This window comes from Eschrichtius robustus, chromosome 4, assembly GCF_028021215.1.
Source record: "Eschrichtius robustus isolate mEscRob2 chromosome 4, mEscRob2.pri, whole genome shotgun sequence".
NCBI classification, from domain to species: domain Eukaryota; kingdom Metazoa; phylum Chordata; class Mammalia; order Artiodactyla; family Eschrichtiidae; genus Eschrichtius; species Eschrichtius robustus.
Window position 1 is genome coordinate 62,158,257 of NC_090827.1, and position 23,200 is coordinate 62,181,456.

The 23,200-nt window shown below is 34.2% G+C and overlaps 1 protein-coding gene across 2 annotated transcripts; it reads right to left on the reverse strand.

Annotated features, from left to right (window-relative positions):
* Positions 1 to 317: 317 nt before the first annotated feature.
* Positions 318 to 20,120, reverse strand: ALB (albumin). 2 transcript variants are annotated; one of them, XM_068542838.1, is made up of 16 exons: positions 20,031 to 20,120; positions 17,288 to 17,325; positions 16,535 to 16,592; positions 15,552 to 15,684; positions 13,669 to 13,877; positions 12,981 to 13,113; positions 12,052 to 12,149; positions 10,426 to 10,555; positions 8,846 to 9,060; positions 7,402 to 7,534; positions 6,208 to 6,305; positions 4,684 to 4,822; positions 3,870 to 4,093; positions 2,561 to 2,693; positions 1,852 to 1,919; positions 318 to 480 (listed from the first exon to the last, which is right to left on the reverse strand). In XM_068542838.1, the coding sequence occupies exons 1-15, from the start codon at positions 20,036 to 20,038 to the stop codon at positions 1,878 to 1,880; spliced, it is 1,791 nt and encodes a 596-aa protein (XP_068398939.1). In that variant the 5' UTR covers positions 20,039 to 20,120; the 3' UTR covers positions 318 to 480; positions 1,852 to 1,877. The 2 variants fall into 2 exon arrangements, with proteins under 2 accessions (XP_068398939.1, XP_068398938.1); XM_068542837.1 differs by lacking the exon at positions 20,031 to 20,120 and having other exon boundaries at positions 17,288 to 17,418.
* Positions 20,121 to 23,200: the final 3,080 nt, after the last annotated feature.

A 23,200-nucleotide genomic window follows, 5' to 3' on the forward strand; every position in this document is an offset into this window, starting at 1 on the left:
TCCTCTCTATCTTTTTGGTCCCCCACCTTTATTGTTGAGTCTTAGTAGTAAGAAGAAGCCATGTTTTGTATGCCTTACCTATACCACAGTTTCTATTCTTTTATCCAGAATTATCATAATGTCAAAATATTACATTGAATGCTTATAATCCATAACTCAGAACAGTATTAATGTTTCTTTTACATAATTAACCCATAAGGAACTAGAAGTCCTCCACTGAAATGGGGAGAGAACAGTGGAACTTTCATAGCACCTACAAAATTTTCAGGATGGCAACACATCTTTGAAAAATAACAGTCATGGACAATTATGTTAGATTCTTTTCATTTTTTTTATTAATTGTAGCACAGAGAAAAGAGGCAAAATAAAGAAATTTGTGTTCTTAAGACAGGGTGTTGGTTAACACCAACACAAAAGAAAAACAGATGAATAAGCTCTGAGTTTTCATTTCTCTTTTTTTCCTCTTACTCTCAGGGTAGGCTGAAAAACAAAAAGATAAATATAATTACTGTTTATAAAATGGCATGTGTTTTTTCAAGTCTATTCAAATGAATGCCAAATTGCTTAGATTGCCTTTCCGCAATTTCCACCGATGAAAACAATTCAAGCCTGTCCTAGATTCATGGCAGCTGAATTCTTCTGTTGGGCTAGGGGAGAGGACACAGCTATAAGGATTGTAAAGTCCTCTCTTCGTCACACAGGATTTTCATCATTAACTCTCAGGGTCATTTACTTAACTCCTACTTTTTTTTTTTTTTTTTTGGCCGCACCACGCAGTGCGGCTTGCGGGATCTTAGTTCCTGGACCAGGAATCAAACTCGTGTCCCCTGCAGTGGAAGCGTGGAGTCCTAACCCTGGACTGCCAGGGAATTCCCAACACCTACTTCTTACCTAAGTTAATTACAAACAAAAAAGTTGTCGTCTCAAAGTTAGACCTCTAGGAAGAAAATCTTGCCATTTAGGACTAAAACAAATCACATTTTGAAATGCCCAAATTTGCAAAGATATGACGTTGGTTCCTTTCCTGAATGCACAATATGAAGGTATTACCATATAGGCAAAGAGCAAGTTAAAATCTAATAGTGGAATAAACATCACAGTTTGAAAAATATGAAAATAATTCATGCTAAAAAATAGTTGGACAAATTGTTTCAAAAAGGAAGTTCATTCTATTTTTTATTATAATTTCCCCCAAAATACTATACCAAAATGGGTAAAAAATGTTTATGTTCAAACATTTAAATTTTAAAGCGGGCCTTTTTGTCATAAGAAGAGAAATTCTCTTAAAGCTCAGCATGTTGACACATTGGAAACTTAGTAGCAAATTATTTACTTGTAATAAAAGTTCACATAAGGTAGACCTATCATATTCTCCAATGAAATGAATTTGTTTTTGAGCTATATGGTTGAACCATGTGAAATCATTGATATTAAACTGTTTTTGTACATACAAAAAATGCGCTTTCATATGGTCCAGCCTATTGCCTAAAGTTTCCCACTGCTGAGCCAGTACTTAGTAGAATGACTCTGTCTTCTGTGTCACATTGGGTCAGAATAGGCCAGTGGTTAAATCTCAAGCCCTGGTTTGAATTTTTAACTTTGGCTCCGCCTCTCACTGGTTGGGTAGTCCTTGGGTGAATTACTTAACCTATTTCTTGATCTATGCCTTCATTTTCTCATCTGCAAAATGGGAATAATGATGGTACTCAACTCAGGCAACTATTTTGAGAAGTAAAGAAGTTAATATATATAATGAGTTTAGGACAGTGGTTAGCACTGGTCAGTTGATCTTTGCTATTTTAATAATAACTATTAAAATTAGTTTTTTAAAAAAATCTAAAGTGTAGTTACCTGAGATGCTTGTGGTTGTGTTCTTTTTAGGCTATGGCTTCTCGAGTTGAAGCAACAAGTTTTGGACCCTAAATACAAAGAAATGACAGATGTGGGGAAAATATTAGCACCACTATTAGGATAAAAAATTAACATTTATACAGCCATTGGGGATTACAAAGTAGTTTTATGTACATCACATCCCTTAATAACAGTTTAGTACTAGAATCTCTAGAAGGAAGCTCACCAGCATCATTGTCCCCAAAGGAATAAAAAAATTACTGTCAAGTCATAGGGGGAATATTAAATGATTCAGACATCTAAATATAAATTTCCCCACTAACCTGTAAAATAAACATTCAGATTCAACCAAATCACAAACCAGCATTTTCAAGAAAATGTTTAAATAAATTAATGTTTTGGTTTGATGATGTCTCTACCAAAAGATCTCAGGCTTTAGAAATAGTTCTATCTATATTCATAAACATCACAACTTTGGAAACAGAACAAACATTACAAACACTTAGTAATAAACTACAGTGCAGCAGGAGATTTAAAAGAAAAAAGAGCTATTTCAGTCATTTGGTAAGACAATTGTATGAAGAATAAGATTCCTGTTCTACCTGCACATAATGTCTTTCAGATACTTCAACCACTAACCCCTAGCTTGATCAAATGCAACAGCAAAGGAAATTAGACATATGAAAATGAAGACAAACAACTCCAGTACCTCCAGAGCAAAGCAGGTCTCTTTGACATCAGCTGCACAGCACTTGTCTACAAAAGCTGCAAAATTCCCCATAACAGTTTTCAGTTGTTCCTCTGTTACCTTGGGTTTGTGTTTCACCAGCTCAACAAGTGCACTGCATTTGAATGAAAACAAAAAACAAACAAACAAAAAAAACGGAAAAAAATGTTTACTCACTACAGAAAAATGGAGATGGTAAAAATGGTAGCACTGCTACTTAAGATTCCAAGTCTTAGAGCCAGACAACTCTGGACCTGAGGCCCAGGCTTACCATTATAAGCTTCAATATTCTCATTTGCATAATGAGGATAATAAAATCCACCTTCGCAGGGTCAGTGGCAGGATCAAATTAAGTAATCAATGTAAATTGCTCAACATTTGTAGTGTCAGTAAATCTCAACAAATCATTCTTCAGTAAATCACTGGAAAGGATGATGTCATTGCATTTATATGTTATTCAGATTTTGGAAGTTATGCCATATGGAATTTTAAAAATTGAAGAGTTAAAAATGATCCTGAAAAACTTACTTATCTTGGGCTCCATTTAAAAAGTTTCTAATCTGAAAATCTTTATATTTGGCTTTTGTAATTTGCCCCATTCAAAGTTAATAGTGGAGCGGCCATAGGAAATAAAACTATCCAATTCATGGGAGTGGGTGGTTCTCTTTCACTGACATCTACAGAGACAATAGTGCTAGAGAAAGAGTCACATGGGCATGACAGGTTTTGCAATATTACTTTTAAGTCTATGTCCATGATCAGAATCCACCAGAGATAATAGCAAATTTATGTTGCTAAATTTCATGCAATTATAACCCCTTGTGACAGCAACAGGGAGTCATGCCTCAGAACTCAAAATCCCAGATATTTTTAATCCAAGTTCCATTCTCAAAAGTCAGATCTTGAGGGGTTGCCTTGTCTGTGCGTTGCCATAGAACAAACTGAAAATAACCATTCATGCCTAGAATTAAATTTTCATATGATTTCTACTAACTAATTTGCTATCTGCAAAAATGTATCAGTTCAGTTTTTTCTACTGGACCTAGCCTAAGCTGTTATTCTACTGCAGCTTTTATCCACAAGATTATTCTGAATGGTACTGTTTTTTTTTTTCTTTTGCTAAGAAAACAAAATGCTATGCATTTTATTCTTGACACTTTTATCTGCTTCATAAGGTCAATACTTAAGTACTTAAGGTATATAATCACTACTTAAGGAAAAGTTGCTCATTTTAATTTACAATTCTCACTATCAAGACTACAAACACATGCAGTAATGAAGTACTCCTCACATTTGTTTCTTGATTTGTTTCTCATTCTCGGGAAGTGTGCATAAATCTGCATGGAAGGTGAATGTTTTCTCATCAAAAGCTTTGGGTTCATATGTTTCATCGACTGTCAGAGCAGAAAAGCATGGCCGTCTGTTCACCAAGGACTCCGTGCAGCATTTGGTAACTCTTTCGCTCACTGGTGTCTTCTCGTGCAACACGCACAACCGGTTCAGGACCAAGGACAGCTAAAATCAGGCAGGAGAGCAGAAGTTCAAAGGAAGCATAATGAAAAGTTTTCCATGAACTCCTACCTTCCAAAGGACCAAAACAAATGTTATATTTTAACTAGCAACATTGAATCCTAGGTTGATTTGAGGCAACGATTTGCTTATTTTTAGAACTACAAGTAATAAGGGACTTGGAAAAGTCTTCTCTTTTAATTAAATATGTCTACACTTTAAGAATAATTTATTGAGAAAATAATTGATTAAATAAGTTGAGGTGAATCCTGATACATGTCTTGGAGTAGGGAAGAAATAGTCTTATACTGATACAGTAAAGATCCAAAGAAAGTAAAAATTCAGAAAATCCCAGGATGGAACATTAAAAATTCACAGAATTTTTTCAAAACAATTTATCATTTTTGGAATCTTATCTAAAACCTCTTTCTGATGGTCAGGATAATACAGGTGACCAAATCCTGGCTGCCATTACCATATACACAAAACACACACACACACACATTAGCCCACCCTTGCTTCTGAAAGTTAGCTTTGTCAATATCTAAAAGCAAAAATTCATCATTATTAACTTTATTATATTCTAAAGGACTCACATAGTCTTCAGCACAGGACATTCTTTCTGATTCAGGATGCGTACAACACTTAGAGCCCACTTTTCCTAGGTTTCTTGAGACCTCCACGAGAGTTGGAGTTGACACTTGGGGTACTTTCTTGGTGTAACGAACTATGAGCCTATAACAACATAATCCATGTGTTTTCAGCCAGGCAAGAAACTGTCTTTTTCTAACACATCAGGTCAAGCAGAGATCACTTAGCCAAAATCCACTAAGATGGTTTTCCATTCATAAAATTATCATCTCCAGGTTGGCGGGGTAATGTGGGAGAAGATCTTGTCCTGAAGAGCTAATTAAGCCTAGCTTTGAATCCACCTGTGCTAAACTTAGGAAAGTGGCTTAACTTATTGTAATTCAGTGACATTAAAATATTTATTAATTGCTTCTTTCTTTCAATAAAACCTACTGAGAGCTTAACATACAACAGCACTGTACTAAATTTGAAAAACACGGATGAATTTTCTCACCCATGAAATGGAAGGAAATATACCTGACTCAAAAGGGATGGTGCAAGGATTAAATTAAAAGGAACAAAGTATGCGACCAACATGATGTGGTATCTAGCATGTAATAATCATTTACTAAGAATGCTAATCACCATTGAAAGCCAATGTATGACCATAATCTACTCAAGGGAAGAGACTATGTCTTGTTCATTGTTGTTATTCCTAGCACCTATAGGTAGAAGAGTGCTAACATGTGTAAGCTGAACAATAAATAACTAAATGATGTGTCCCTTCCTGTCTTAGCTTCCACAGATAAGGCTCTATTTAATCGGGACATTAATCCATCATCTTACTGAGCTACTGCTACTGAAGACCTACTATTTTCTGCTCTGTGAAGCAGTGCTATATTTTGTTTGCTCATAAACTATTTCTTAACTTTCAAATGGCATCCTCAGTTCTTATATCCCAAGATTTGATATTTTTCCTCCCAGACTTAAGAGCCCAATTTTTTAAACTGCACTCAAATATAGGCCTCTTCATCCCATCAACTATTTTATTTCATTTTCTCTGGTCTTTCTTGATGGAGAGTGATTAGAAATGATACTTTATTTTCAAGATTAAAAGTTCTATGATAGGGCTTCCCTGGTGGTGCAGTGGTTAAGAATCCGCCTGCCAATGCAGGGGACATGGGTTCGAGCCCTGGTCTGGGAGATCCCACACGCCGCGGAACAACAAAGCCCGTGCGCCACAACTACTGAGCCTGCGCTCTAGAGCCTGCAAGCCACAACTACTGAAGCTTGCATGCCTAGAGTCCGTGCTCTGCAACAAGAGAAGCCACCACAATGAGAAGCCCGTGCACCGCAACAAAGAGTAGCCCCTGCTCTCTGCAACTAGAGAAAGCCCGTGTGCAGCAAGGAAGACCCAAAGCAGCCAAAAATAAATAAATAAAATAAATAAATTTATTTTTTAAAAAAAGTTCTGATAGGTGGTCTATAAATTGGCTTAAATATTTACTAAATGAACATGAAAAATTTAGTCAATAAGCCAAAATACTTACGCATTTTGGAATAGATACTCTCCAAGTTTTTCAAAAAGTTCACAGTTTTGTTTAATTAAATTCTGAGGCTCATCCACAAGAGGCTGAAGTTTCTCGAACTGAAAAATACAAGAATTGTGTTTACAACATTCTCCCTGAGGACCAGATGCAGGTTGTTTTTCATCCTTCTAGGCAGAGTGAGATCCTTCCTCCTTTCTGCCCAAAGCCATGTAAATAGATTTTTGATGTCAAATCTATTATAATATGTCCAAACTGTTTATTTGATGAGACCACATGAGATAAGTGATTAAGAACATTCAGACTCTGGAGTGCAACTGCTGATGTTTGAGCCAGGCCAACCTGACTCATGTTCTAGTTGTGCAACTTTACTTCCCATCTCAAAGCTTTAGAACCCTCATTTCTAAGATGGAGATGAACATGGTACTCACCTCAGAGAACTGCTCTGTAAACCACCTGAGCTAATGAAATTAAAACATAGCCTGGAATATAGTAAAAACTCAATAAATGATGGCTATGATTGTAAGTATCATCATTATTAAGCCATCTCTCCAGTTGGATCCTGAGCTTTCTGAGATAAGAGATTTTACCTTGGTCATCAGTTCCTGTGTGGCACTTGGCGTATAACCAGTTTCTTCGTAGAGGAAAAAATGACTTTCCTCTGATTCTTAAATTTGCACACCACTATATGTGCTAGGAGTGCTAAATATCTCAAACATGATAAAATTCTATTTTAGCATAGCGAAATATGCTAAATATTCTCAAAACAGATTTCCTCTCCGCACTTAATTTCTTGTAAAACCATTCCTAATCTGTCTCAAAAAAGGATTTGAAAATATTCTAAAGTACTAGATTTCACAATCTTTCTTATGATACTACTTCTTGATACTTAATAAAACTTGGAATCAGGTTAACTTTCTTTATATCTAAGTTAAATCTCTTAACATTTAAATTTATTTTGTTCTCAGGAGTGTAAAAAGGAGAAAAAGCATGGTCAAGATTTTGTGAAATTAGAGATTGCTCTCTTTGATCTTTCTATTTAAGGCTATTATTCCTATAATGTTTAAAAGCACAGAGTTGAAACCATCTTAAGAAAAAATCTAAATTGCACTATGCAACATTCTTGCGTTATTTTTCTTTCCTGTTATTAGAATCATCAGTTAAAGAGCTATATTTTTTTTCCTTCCAGAAACCTACCACTGTGGCATAGCATGCAGGAGGATCATCTTTGGCGCAGCAATCCTCCAGTGTGGCTTCATATCCCTTGGCAATTCTCAACAGCAATGAGACAGAGTACTCAGGATGCCTTCTCGCATATTCATACAAAAACCTAATTAAGATGACAATAAAATAGATTTAGTTGGACAAATGAGCAAGAAAAACCACATAATTGGGACTTCCCTGGTGGTCCAGTGGCTAAGTCTCTGCACTCCCAATGCAGGGGGCCCGGGTTCCATCCCTGGTCAGGGAACTAGATCCCACATGCATGCTGCAACTAAGACCCGGTGCAGACAAATAAATAAGTAAATAAAACATCAAAAAAAACCCCATAATTAACCACAAAAGTAACTCATATCCTAAAGGTCTGAATTTGACTAAACCCCATGCAGTAAAGCTTAGTGGCTAAGGACTTGGGGGTTCAGAGTTAAAGCTATCAAATCCTGGCTCTGCCACTTATTTTATTATATCACCTTAGGCAACTTATTAAAACTATAAAGACTTTGTTTCTTCCTCTGTGGAATGGGGATAATAATAGTACCTATCTCATAAGGTGAACTGTGGGAAATACATGACATAATCTATGTGAAACACATGCGGTCTGGCACATATTAAATGTCTGAGGAATGACACCCGTTACTATTAGGCATAATTTGTTTGATTCGGACTACACCTCAAAAAGGTTCTGATAGATAAATAGAGATATATTCTTAATTTTTTTCCTCTCTGTATAAGTAAATTTTTGATGAGTACATAATTTTATGAAATAGTATTTAGTGCACAGAATACTATTATAATTGAGCAATAAAAATGCAAAGTTTATCACTACACTTACTGACTTTATATAATTATCAATTTTGTCATTTAATTGCTGTCATTTAATGCTGCTTTGCCATGCTACCAGATTTCTGGTCTTTTTAACCAAATATAAAGCACCTGGTAACATTCTACTTCTCTTTATAGTTCTTTGCTGACATCAGATATATCAATAGATAGATAGATAGATATAGAGACATAAAGATGTATTACATATATTCACAGATATATAAGTTCAAGAAATACTCTTTGAATGAATGCATGAATGGATAATATGTATATAATTTATGTATACACAAAATATTTCTACAGGTATTTCCAGAAATATTCCTAAGGAGTAAGGAATGAAATGGGGGTGTAAAAATGAACTTTTATTATTACTTTGTACTCTTCTCTATTAATTGAGCATCTGCTATATGCATGTATTATTTTACGACAATTTTTAAAATTAATTTTTTCCAAAAATGTTTAAAGACTGGGAGAAGAAAGAATAAAGAAACATTGTAGGCAACATGAAGACTGTAGCAATTCCAAAGGAAAGCCTAGAATAATTTCCTAAATCCTGAGACCATATAAAACTATGAAAGATCATTCCTTATCCACTTACGTGCCCAGGAAGACATCTTTTGCTTCATTATAGTTTTTGCAAACTTCCTTATCTTCAGCAAAATCAGCAGCTACTGGGGGCAGGTTTTCAGGCAACTCATCTTTTTCCACCTCAGCAATGCAGTGGGATTTTTCCAACAGAGGCTTATCACAGCACTCCTTCAGTTTAGCGGAGATTGTAGCTTGATTTTCACATATATACTTGGCAAGATCCGCCTACAAGCAAGTTGATGGAAACTGTTCAACGTAAATTGGCATTGCTGTGCTTCCTCCCTAGACTTTTACCATGTTGGCAAAACAAGTTCATTGTATTCTAAGACCATACATATACCAACCTGCCTTCTGTGAATATTTTCAGTCTGTGCTGCTAAGTCTAGAGACACAGATAGAACTACTAAAACATTTCCACTTGATTTGAAAAAAAACTAGTCAGTAATAAGGTCTCATATCAGTTATTTATTAATTTTATATTTCTACTGTTAAAGCATTTAAATTTTAAACTAAAACTCAGTACTGTTTTTCCAAATATTCCCCACAAATTAAGTGCAGGCATCTTGAAACCGAAAAACTAAAAAAAGTGTTACAGATTTTTGAAAAATTAGTCAAGATCATAGTCACAGACCCTACTTACACATGTAAAATATCTGCCTTAAATTTTCCAGGAAGTGTCCTAAGAGATTAGGATTCTGGTATTTGGTCATATTTTTCAGTTTGAGAAAAAGAGATATGCTAAATATTAGTATTTTTAACACAGACAGTTGAGAGAATATAGAGCAAAAAATTACATGATTTCCAAAGGTCTCTTCAGATTCTAGCCTTTCTCCAACTCCTCCCACCTCCTTAAAAAATCTTCTTAGAAATCTACCTTTGTAACTGTCTTACTTCAGTTTTAAGCTTTTGTTCTCAGAATATGAATGAAAGGGATTACACATTACTGAATGAGTTTATCAGATCACTTACTGAGTAGGATGAAAGAAAGAAAGAAAGAAAAAGAAAGAAAGAAAGAAAGAAAGAAAGAAAGAAAGAAAGAAAGAAAGAAAGAAAGAAAGAGAAAGAAAGAAAGAAAGAAAGAAAGAAAGAAAGAAAGAAAGAAAGAAAGAAAGAAAGAGAGAAAGAGAGAAAGAGAAAGAAAGAAAGAAAAGGAGAAAGGAAGAAAGAAAGAAAGAAAGAAAGGAAGAAAGAAAGAGAAAGAAAGAGAGAGAGAAAGAAAGAAAGAAAGAAGGAGAAAGGAAGGAAGGAAGGAAGAAAGAAAGAAAGAAAAAGATAGGGAGGGAGGAAGGAAGAAAGAGAAAGAAAGGGAGGGAGGAAGGAAGGAAGGGAGGGAGGGAGAGAGAGAGAGAAAGAGAGAGAGAGAGAAAGAAAGAAAGAAAGATAGGAAGAAAGAAAGAAAGGAAGGAAGAGAGAAAGAAAGTTAGGAAGAGAGAAAGAAAGAAGGAAAGAACCTCAAGGCAAGGCTAGTATTGAGCAGATTCGAGCATAGAAAACTATCTCAAACCATTCTCAGTTGTTCTGATGCTAAACAAATTGATTCTACCAACTTAAGTAAGTAAGTTACCAAAAAGGATACTGAGGATTCTTTACCCTGTCATCTGCACATTCAAGCAGGTCACCATGGCAGCATTCCTTGTGGACTTTCGTAAGATCTGTCACTATCTTGGAAACCTCTGCAAAATCAGCCTTGGGAAATTTCTGGCTCAGGCGAGCTACTGACCTAAAGAAGAAAATTCTCCCATCAGAATATTATTAACAGGCAACATTTTATATGAAAGCACTAGGAAAATATTACGTATAACAAGAAAATTTAGGATAAAATAACAGAGAGAAATAATTTGTAAGATTTATTAGTTCTTATTTTAATGCATATTGAACCAAATTGTTATCTTAGGACAAAATGTTTCCTTAGCGCCTAATTATCCATTGTAGGAGTGTGTATGGTTGTTAGAAGTCCAGCAATTCACGAAAGCAGAAATCAAAGAGGGATTCTAAAAAAGGCAACATGCTGAGCGGCATCCGGTATGGAGCCCAGAGCTGACTTCCAGATCTGGCTTTATAGCTTATTAACAGTGTGACCCTAGGCAAGTTACTTAGCCTCTCTGAGCTTCAGTCTCTACAGAGTCACAACAACATGCTAAACCAAAGGATTGTTGTGAGGATTAAATTAGATAATAAAAAAAAAAAAAAGCATTTTATGAACTGGGAAGTGCCATACAAATTCCAGTTATCCTTTTTTTGATTAACTAAAACACATTCTTCCTGACTTCCAAAGGTCTCTGAGAAAAGAAATTTCATAACTTCTACAAAATTAGAGAGTTTTGATTCAGCATATTTTTACCAAGAAATTGATTCAGCATAATCTCTCAGCTCACTGACAAGATGTAAAAGGCTAATATCCACAAGCTTTCCCAAATCATTTCGGAGTTGCCTAAATCTGATAAAAGACACTTCTTCCCCCAAACCAATCATAGCCTGTTTAACTATGTATCATTTCATGTTAAGGTTGTTTCGTTTATTGATTCGGTTGCTTTTGGTGGTATAGATGGTAGGGATGACAGGCAAAGATAGTTCAAGTGCCAGTTTCTAGAGAGTTTGCAAAATATCTATTTTCATTTTATTTCCTGTTCGTGTTGACTAGAAGCGAGGGATTGGTGGCAGGGGTGTGGGAGATGGAGAAGGGGAGTTCCTTGGCTCAGATACTGAAGGATGCTTCTAGAGCTAGCTAATAATATAAATACAGAGGCCCAGGCAAAAACAAGACATTAAGCGCAGAACTGGTGCTACAAGAAAATGAGAAGAAAACCTGATGGCTGAAATTAATTATCAGAACATAAAAAGACAAGCAGACACTTCAGATAACTGGGTGGAGGGGAGATAAAATTAAATAAAAGACCCTGACTACAGCTTTATAAAAACAGTGGACCATTATACTAAGATCACAATCATTATAAATACATGGGAGTTTAGACACCTGTCCTAGAAGAACAAAAAAGTCCTCTAGATTCTTTGACTACTTAGAAAAGATATGATAAAAAAATAATGACAAATTGTTACTGATGCTCTGGTTTTCACCTCTGTCAAATTTCTACCTTTTAGACAACCAAAAAGATATAAGTGAAAGCACTGTGTAAAATGACATGCAAGTGTACAGTCTTGTCAACTGAACCATCATCATTTACATCATTATAAAAATGCAAACTAAGTTTAAAATACCATGCTTTTAGAGCTCTTTCTCCGAATTTTTGGATACTGGTACACTTGAGTCTCTGTCTGGCAGATGAAGCCAGTACTTGTTCTCTCACAGACTCAATCTGCAAAAAGAAACAATTTTGGAAAAATTAGAAAAGAAAAATTTTACGCAGACCACCCCTTCATAAGCTCAGATGAGACTATGCCAAATTGAATTTTAAAGAGAGAATTTACCCCTAAATTCCCAAGTATCACTATTGGCAAATAACTATTTTGTTCTGTAGGAAGAGGAAAAGTTAGTCTGCTCATAGTGGAAACCTCCAGGTAGTTAAGAACCAGCATGGAGGCATTGCTAGGGAAAAGGGAACGGAAAGGAAAAGTGGAAGGACAGAGTACACTAATATCCCAGGGAACAGAACTTTGCTGACTTAATTTTGCATATAACCCATTTCAATGCCTCCTCCACCATCTCTCATAACATCAATAAACTCCCTATAAAAGAGAATGCAGTGTAAATATTTATGGAATGAATGAATAAATCCAGGCTTCTAGATGCAGTTAAATTCTCCCCTACTTTAAATTCCCTTCCGAATAAAAAAGTCTCATGAAAAGAGAAACAAAACCTGTGTTCCCTTGCTGTGTAATTTTAAACACGATTTTCCGTATTTCACTATAGCGACTTGCACTATTAAAAGAGGCAGGATATTTAGACACATACACAGAGATTCCCTCTACCAGATCCACTTAGGCAAATCTTAGAAGGTGTAAGGTGGAAGACATAGGCCTTCAAAAAAGGTGAAAGATATTTGCGGGGGAAAAGATGGAGGAAGGCTTTTTTGACCATGTAAAGAAGTTTCTATTGGAGGCTTAGGTTTCCTAAATCTAACCAGAAGATGTCCCAAAACTGAGATTTGATTATGAATCGGTTCTTCTATTCTTCTTCTGGGGAATACCTTTGGTATCAGGCAGGCACCTTTATCAGCAGCTTGGCAGCATTCTGCAAAAACTCCTTTATATTGATGAGCATAGTAAAGGAGTTCTGGGGCATAAAAGTAGGGGTGTCTTCTGCCAATTTCATATAGGTATCTAAAGTTTTAAACAAAAAACAGACAGCCATTTTTCTATAGCAGACAGTATTGCAGGAACATTTGTAATCTACATTCTCCCAGAACCTCCAAAATCTAAAGACATCTAATTTACCAGTTAAGCTCAATTTGCACATGATGAACTTGCCTTTGTCACTCTTTGAGTCAGTGAAAATGTTAAACTCATACATATATATACATATAAATATATACACATGCGTAAATTAGTTAAATATCAGTGATATGTTATTGACTAAAATGAAATAAATTCTGAGAATACTAAATATATATATCTTTATAATATTTTAATACATGTCAACTTCCAGTATTTTCATACAGATCATATCCTGTTTTGATGGACTCCAAAAGATCTTTGATTGACTTTTTCATCGTATAGAGTTTTGTAGTATCATATATTATTTCTTTGAAAATTGTCATTAGAACAAAAGCTTCAAGTCTTAATGTTGATAATATTTTTCATAATAGTAATTGTTATAATGAGTCTTGACCTATTCCATAATTTTTAATTTTGAAGCTTAAAAATCTGATTACTTACTTTCCCCAAAACTTCTGTTCGTTTTCCTTAAACTCGGCACACAAAGTATCAGGGTCTGGTTTCAACTTAGGGAGGTCTGGATTATCATCTTTGTGTTTCAGGAAGCATTCATTTCTCTCAGGCTCTTGTTTCGCACAGCAGTCGGCCATTTCACCATAGGTTTCACGAAGGGATGCAACTGCACACAGTTTATCTCCAAAGAGAGTGTGCTAAGTGAAAGAGAGCAGGCGTCAAATTGCTGGGCAGAATTTTGTTTTCCTTATACCCAAAGAATAGTATAAGGAATTAATATCTTGGTAAGCCCTGGTTAGTAAATCATATAAAAATCCACATTTTTCTCAGATTTAGAGAGCTTCCCTTGATTTCACCATCTATGTGTGATTTCCATAAGAATTAACTGTCACACTATCACTTATAGTGGATAAAACAGAAGGGCAAAAAGATAATGACTTTAATGAATGAGCATAACTCCTATTTCCACCTGAGGCTAAAGGCTAGGAGAACAATCATTATAATAAAAACTCAAGGAAAAATATCCTCTAAGTAGCAAGTGAATTCACATTAGGGAGGGAAGTGTTCATATAGTTTCTCATTTGATCTGCTCCTTTTTGAGAGGTTCAGCTTTTTAGTAGATACCATTCAAAACTGAGGAGTAACATAATTTACCATGCATTAGTTGTTATTGTATTAAAATATAGATTTTTTTGTTCTAGAAATATTTGCCTCAATGCATATTCCATTAAATGAATCCTTTCTGTCCCCATTAATTTTTATTATGAAAGTAATTATAACTTTAGGGAAAATATGCTGCTCAAGACAGAATTTATTAATTTTTTTAAAAAGACACATTTTAAAAATTCATATTTAGAGCAATATTATTGTGTGTAGCTAAAGAACTGATTCTGCCTTGAGGCAGAAGTACATATAGAGAAAAATAAGAGGAAGAAAGGCTTTAGTGATAAATAAAAAACTGCCTTGTCCCCGGAAAGGTATATATAGATCAAGTGGTGAGAGAAACATAAAGCTATCCTTATATTAAAGACCTATCTGAAAATATCACAAGTTCAAAGTTCTGATTTTCTATTGTATGTAAAAATATGAATATCCCTAAAATGAGGAATACATAGCTGTACTATTATTTTACCCGGGTAACAAAGTTAGCACAGAGATCAGGTGAGTACTTTCGGAAGATAAAAACTATACTATCATTATTAGCCTCTATGAAAAGAAATCTAACTTCAAAAAAATTTTAAAAAGAAACTTCTACAAATAAAAAATTTCCATTTAAAAACACTGTGACTCTTTTTTTTTAAATTTTTTTTAATTTTTGGCTGTGTTGGGTTTTCGTTGCTGCACGTGGGCTTTCTCTAGTTGCTGTGAGCGGGGGCTACTCTTCGTTGCAGTGCACAGGCTTCTCATTGCAGTGACTTCTCTTGTTATGCAGCAGGGGTCCTAGGCACGTAGGCTTCAGTAGTTGTGGCACGCGGGCTCAGTAGTTGTGGCTCACGGGCTCTAGAGAGCACGCTCAGTAGTTGTGGCACACGGATTTAGTTGCTCCGCGGCATGTGGGATCTTCCCGGACCAGGGCTCGAACCCGTGTCCCCTGCACTGGCAGGCAGATTCTTAACCACTGCGCCACCGGTCAAGTCCAACACTATGACTCTTGTGTGTGGTTTCAACAAAGAAATGTTTTTAAAATTGTGGGTTTACTAGAATATATCTATCATTGAGGAAACAGTGGCTATACCCACTTTTGAGCGTTGCTTACAAATACGGTCATTTAGTAATAATTGAGAAAACTGAAGTGGTATTTGTTTTCTTTTTAAACATTCAAGATTACGTAAAGGAAGAAGAAATACTATTTGAAATCAGAATATACTTACAAGTGACTTGTCACAATTTGCAGCTGACTCATCAGCAACGCATGCTTTTGCAAGCTCGGTTACTTCATTCACTAATTTTACATGCTCATCAAACGGGCTCTGCTGAAGATACTGAGAAAAGGCAATCAGCACCCTGAAATGAAGGACATAGAAAAATGTAGCATAATAAAATTTTAATATACAGTAGGTTGCTATGCTAGAAAACAAATAGTGTGTCTGTATATATTCTATATTTTACACATCTTTCTTACTATTATCCAGAAAGCCTGTTCACATCAGCTATTATCTGAGGCCTAACCAGGTATGTGTGGCTTTCTAAGCAAAGATGATTATATTTCCACCATGTATAAAAATATGTGTGTGCATGTCAGTAGATGCATACACATAGAGCAAGCAAGCAAAATGTATTCTAAATAGACCTAATTGTTAAGACTGGGGCATTACATAGGCCTTTTGACTATTTAAAACAAAAAACAAGAACCACACACATATCTTATTTAATCAGGCTGTAGAATGAGATAGACCTTGAAAAATAAACTATTTTCTCAACTTTTACTAGATTAAAATATATTAAAATCATCTCAAGAAACCACAGAACTATTTGCTAGGTAAAAGAATTTAGTAAGCAAGTTGTGAAAGGAACTTTCCACCATGCAGGTTATATAAGAGTTCCAGGGCTACACTGTCCAAACAGTTGCCATTAGCCATAAATGACAATATATATTTAAATAAATTAAAATTAAATACTGTTTAAATTTTTGATCCACAGCTGCACTTGTCATATTTAAAGTACTCAATAGCCACATGTGGCCAATGGCAACTATATTGGACTACACTGATATAGAATATTTGCATCAATGCAGAAAATCCTATTGGGCAGTACTGTTCTAGAATCTCTGATGACAGTGGAATACGAGGACTTCAAAATTATAACCAATATTATTAGAAACGTTAAATTTTCATTCTTAAATATTTTAACTTACAGGCCTTTGAAATTTTCTTCTCCCAAATCATTAAACCGATGCGCGATCTCACTCTTGTCTGGGGGGAAAAGAGGGGAAAAAAAGATTTGCTTTAAATTCTAAAGAAACAACTGGTTAAGATATTATTTTTTATGTTTCTCTCCACTTGATTTAGGTATTCATTTGCTCCAAGATATTGGGCTCTGACTCCCAGCAGAAAATCTTAGGATGCTGGTGAACTATTTATTCTGCATTTAAGCAGAAGAGTTATTTAATCTCAAATGCTACTATTTGAAAAATCATTAAATATTTATAGCTTTATATTCAAACCTGGATAAGATCTAATGCCTTTGCAGTGTTTATTAACAGCCACTGAGAGGACAGTCTGAAATGAAAAATATAAATACAAGTTCTACTTATAAGATTAAAAACACAGGTTTTATATTTTTTTATATAAATTAAGGTACAGTGGATAGACCTTTGGGAATCTGGAGTTTTGAATTCTATCTTCAACTATATTCTGTGAAGTTTAATTCACTCTGCCTAAGTTCCCTCATGTACAATAGGAAATAACAATTACTAAACTATTTGTTTCACCTAAGATGTTAGAAATATGATAACTTCTTAAGGGTTCACAGATACAAAATATCGTAACAGTCTAGAAAATAAATGCTAAAGGAAAACTTACTTCATTAAAGATTCAAGGTTTACTGAAACCTTCTTTTACTAGGAAAATAAAATAAAAGTTGAACAGTAAAAAAACAGAATTCTTACGTGTATCTCGACGAAACACACCCCTGGAATAAGCAGAGCTGAAGAGAAAGATAAGGGAAATAAAAGTCACCCACTTCATTGTGCCAAAGCCTTGTGGGGTTGATAGAAGAGAAAAGGTAGGATGAATAGAGGGAGATCAGCACTAATATACTTCTTTAGCCAATAATTGTAGATTATTAACTAGACTCATCTTTGTATTTTATTGGCTCACAACTGATTACAAAAGTCATAGTATTCTTGCCAAAAAAATTGTTTGACTAAATCCGTTGCGTATGTTTGCGATCTGGAAATGTTTTCTCCACAAGACCTTGTCAATTCATTAGTTATGTAAAACACCTTATCAAATTTTACATAAGAGTTTAAACAATTTGTATGATTACCATGTTCTCTGTGATTTACCATTTGAACATTTGAGTTTTCAGTATTTGAAAAAATTTAACCAAACCAATAACTTAGCTTGGAAATAACATATACTAAAAGAGCTAAGCTCTGAATTGTATCTATTACTAATTCAAACTGTACTTTTATTGATAAATAATGAAAAATGTACACATACACACACACATTTGAGAACTAAGGAAAAGCCATAGCAACAATAATAACTGAAATGGCTATTCAAAAGTCCTACATTTTCATCTCAGCTCTGGCCCACATGTGGTTCAGGCCCTAGAGCAAAGTACTTAGAGGCAATGTGGGTATCTCTCATGAAATAGACATGGGGAAGAAAATGGACACAATGGCAGTAATGATGATCTTTGCCATCATAATATACACAGGACAGGCTGAGCCTGATTACACCTTTAGTGGTTATAAGAATACTAGATCTTCTTTACCAGGCATCATATTCTTTCCATCCCTATTTCACGCTTTTTTCCTTTCTCTCTTTTAATAAAAACAGAAGTCACATGCTCTTTTTTAATGTTATTTTAAATTTCAAAATAAATTTAACTTCATGTCTAAAAACAAAGCAAAACAAAGATAATTTTTTAAAAATGTTTTTTCAAACTTCCTTTCTTACTCTCCCCACCCAAGATTCTGATCTCTACCTCTGAATGACTATTCTCTCTCTGCCCTTTTGCTCTAAAAGATGAACTATGCATTTCAATCAGTGGGAAAATTGACCCTCTCTGATACTACAGAACAATAATCAGTACCAAGCCAGTCATTTCATTTAATTAAATAACCGAGTCAATTAAAACTGTCAGTCATTTTGCCCTATGGCACATATAGACTCAGAGACTAGTAAATACTCAAGAGAAGAATTATTTTTCCTATTCAGTCATATGGTGAAAGAAATACACTTTCTATGATCTTATTTTATTTTATTTCATTTTCAGGGTACTAATTAAATAATCAAGCACAGAAGAGGAGATAATAGAAAAACAGGTGATAGATTTTTAGATAGGTGAGAGATAGGTAATATACATACAGATGATAGCTAGCTAGCTAGAGCTGATAAGAGTTTTTTTAATGGCTCAAGGGAGTCCGAATAAGGGAGCCAGACTTGTCTTTCTGGCCATAGCTGAACAGAAGTAAATGAATATCTGCCTATGGAATTATTTCCATTGGAGAAAACCATTTCTTTGAAGCCTGAAATTGTATACTGTAAAAGAAAGAAGGAAACTATGCTGATTTTCTAAATAAGAAAATAATTCCTTTTTGGGTAAATTAAGTCAACTTTTCTTTTAGCCTTCAAGAAAAAGTAGGCACTTTTATTTGAAGTCAGTATTCAATCCTGGCCTTTTCCTTAAAATGAGTCTTCTGGGAAGGCTTGATCAAACACACAATCCTTATCATTGGACATAATTGTATGACTAATTCACAAAATCAGGCCTTTAGCATTCACACATATACTTTGTGCATACTTTTTTATTTAACAAATGAAGAGAATAATATTAGTTTTTCCACCTACTTTGCACTCTAATATTATACTGTACTATAATAGTAATATAGAAAACTAAAGGAAAATCAAATTCATTATGATTCTAGAAACCTAAAATTGATATTCCTATATTTAATGAAGGTTGCATAATTTTCAAATATAAAACTGAAACACCTGAAAGAATCTTACTAAGAGTATCAATAATGCGTTTTCCATATGTGTATCCTTTTTAAAGACTAGCAGATGGTTGAGAAATTAAAATATTTAATTCTTAACACTATCTGTTTAAAATTTATCTTAATTAATAAGTAACCCTTGAATATTTGCATTTTGTGGGTTCCCAAAGTAAGGATACCTACAGTTTTCTTCGATTAATTCTGCATGTACATTATAAACTGAAAGAAAAATGAAACTACATAATTGTTGGTTATTTCTAAATATTCTGTTCTTCAAGCTTTTAAAGTCATATTTAGTTAATCATCAAAGGAGTCTGGCATGGGAGTAAATGCAAATATTTAAACCAAGAGTTAAAAAATATGGCTTACAGATTCTAGTTTCTTTTTATGGAAAATGTTTAAAGAGAGAGTGGTTAAGATGATTACTTCATATGCAAAGATTAATAATGTACTGATCATTTACACGAGAAGAAAAATACCTCAGTTGAAATATAACTGGGAATTAAACCTGAGCCTTTATCCCTTTTGTCCTTTATTTTTGCATTCATTTTGACAGGATAGAAAAGGCACAGTTTTGAAGCAAATGAAATCTCTCTTGAGACCAGTCCCCTACTTCCTTGCCCTGCTAATCATAACCTTAAACCTACACCCTCCTACCACACTCTTAATTCCTGAAGTTTCTCACCAAGTCATCCAAACCAGCTTTCCTTCCAACTGTCCATCTTCTTGGTCCAGCCTTTATGCCATCTCCTTCTGTGATAGATTATTACTTCTGGGTTGTCTTCTCTTAGAAAAAAAGTGAAACATATGTATTAAAATGTGACAACAATGTCGGATAATAGCGTCAGTATTTTAATAGAGACTTTCTAGAAACACTTAATCCAAAGTCATTCTAAAATAAGGGAAATTTGGATCTTTTTGGAGAGAAATTCAAGAACAAAAAAATCTCTTTTTAGCATTTTTCCTACTATACTATGGACATATGTGTGGATAGGTAGGGTAGATCCTACCTATCATGAAGGCTCTGGACTGCTTTCTAAAATATACGAAGGGTAGAAAAGTAAAAGACCATTAAGCATCAAACTAACTAATTGAAACATGGTAAGCAATTTAATTTCTTGTTCACTTGTGAAGATATATTTCCCATTAATAAATAAGAAAATAAATTGTCCAAATTGTATGAACTTATATAGGCATCTAATGCAAACAAAAAATTGTAATGCAATCCAAAATTCTTTGCTGAAAATTTCATAGGAAACAAAGAAAAGAAAGTTCACATTATGAAAACCACACTAGATCACCATTGTTGGCTTGTCCCATCTCTTAAGTCCTTCTCTCTCCAAAGCTCCCATGGCAGGAGGGTCCCTTTTCCACCTTTCCTCATGTTACTCTGGGCCTCTAGAAATTACATGTACCTTCTCTCAGATTTCCTAACCATTTACTTCAAACTTCTCAACTCTTTACTAGGCAGTTTAATTCAGCTCAATGTCAATTTCTAGCTCCAAACTTCAACACGCAGATCTGGTTATATCTTTATGCTATATGGGTCAAGTTGAATTAAATCATCTTTAAGGACCCTTCTACCTTGAACATTCTGTGATTTCATATTCCCAATGAAACAGTCATAGCATGAGAAAAGGGTCTGACTGTTAGAATGAATATAACAAGTTAGGAAATTGGGATACAAATCTGAGAATTGGTCCATTGCTAAGGTGCCCAGTGGCTCATCAGGCATTACTCTCTGTCCAATTCAGGTTAACATTTTTAAGAAATGAAAAGATCATTTAACTTGTCTAAATTATGGAAATAAAGTGACACTTTCTCATATCTTTCTATCATTTTTCCAATCCAAGAAAAATATAGCTAATGCCTGAAATCCATGTTTATCCATTCTTTGTATAAGTTAACAACAAATAGTCTATAAATATAGAAATTGAAATTAATACTAGTAACTCCTATCTCATAATAGTAGCTACAGATGGACATCAAACAGAAATTAATACACTGATGAGAGTTTAATAGTGCTTAGTTTCTTCATATTCTATATTTTTTTTCAAAAATAATTCAAGAGACTTACTACCTAAAAAGGAGATTAGTTTAAAGGTACAAAATGGAACTATTTTTAACCTCTTGTAAAACAACAAAGGTTGTGTAGCTAAAATATTCTTATGTTAAAACGTCAGTGGATCAAATTTAGGAAGTTTTCATTAAAGGATAAAAATTGTTTTCTCCTTCATGTTTTCTGAAGCTTAAAATTAATCAGATGTTTTGTAATCTTACAGTGCTGGACTTTAGCTGAAACTTCTCTGGCTGGCCACCCAACTGAGCCATGAAATTTAAGTCTTGAAATTCTTGTCACCTTTTTAAGCATCTATATATGGGTTAACATCAAGAAATGAATTATTTGATCCAAAAAAACTTGTAACTTTTAAGAAATATATCAAATAAATAATTGGCCTAATCTTTTTTAAAGAGAAATTCATCTCTAGCCTAATTATAATAAACTATACAATGTAAATATTTTAAAAATGATTTTAAATATAATTATTGCACATATGAGTAATGAATTGTTCAAAATTAGTTTTTCGTGATGTGGACATTGAAAAGAACAAAATTCTTTTATTAGAATAGTATTTATAGATTTGAAGTTTCTGTTTGCAAAAATAGCTATTTGATAATAATATGTTGCTATAAAATTATGCATTCAAATAGCATAAAGAAGTAATTTCAGTAATGTATGATGTTGACAATGGCAATTTCTTTCCAAAATAGTTTTGATTCACAGTTGTGAGATATGCAGTATATTTAATACGTGTAGTTTAAATTATTAGATGAAATATATACAATTACTATTTCAATTTTAATTTTTATATTTACATTAGATATTCATTCATTCATTAAAATTATATAAATTGGCCTCTCAGCATTTAATGTCTTGAAGGCAAATGCTGTTATTGATGAGTTCAAATTTCTCTTTGTTATTACATGGAAAATTGGCAAAAATTGCACATCGAGAAGCATGGTATCTAAAAGCAAACATTGTCCTAGCATCAACAAACCCATTATTTATTTAGGAACACCAGTGTTCTTGCTGACAGGGCACAATTCTGAAAATAATGTTTCAGACTTATTTTATTGCTTATTATTTTAAGTAGTACCACCTAGTCTTTCATTCATGTGAAAGAAATGTATCAAATGCTCACTAAATGCTCAAAATGTATTGAATGCTCACTAAATGCCACGCATTTCCTAGGCTATGAGGATACAAGAGATTAATAAGATACAGTCCCTGACTTTGAAGTTCTTGAAGACCTCCCTAGGTCTTGAAGCTCACAGTTTAATAGGGAAGATAGAACCATAGAAAGATAATTACACTGTAACATTGTAGAGTGCTGTGCATGTAGAACACAAAGTACTCCTGAGGTGATAAAGAAGTATCAGAGGAGAAGCTCTAAATTAAAGGGCAATCTTGTCCATAAATAAGATGTGTGGGCTCTAACCTCTTCAGGTAACTATACAACTCAACAGACTGTAAAGCTTCAAATTTGCATTCTCTGGGTTCATTTTTGCCTATGAAGGAACTTTGCCTGAAGAAATGGAATGAGTAGGTAGAGGGCTGAGGGAAGTAAGGAGGGTAAGAATATGTGTAATTTCTAAATGTTTGATAAAATACCAAAATGCAGAAAGCAAAGAGTTAGACCTGAATTTAAAAGACAATGAAATTTCCTGTAGGAGTAAGAAAGAAAAGAAAGGCAGGCTGGCAATCAGAAAAAAAAAAAAAGCAGAATTTGCAATTATTTGGATTTGCAGGCAAAGCTAAGGACGAGATTGGTCATTTTAATATTATAAACCCCA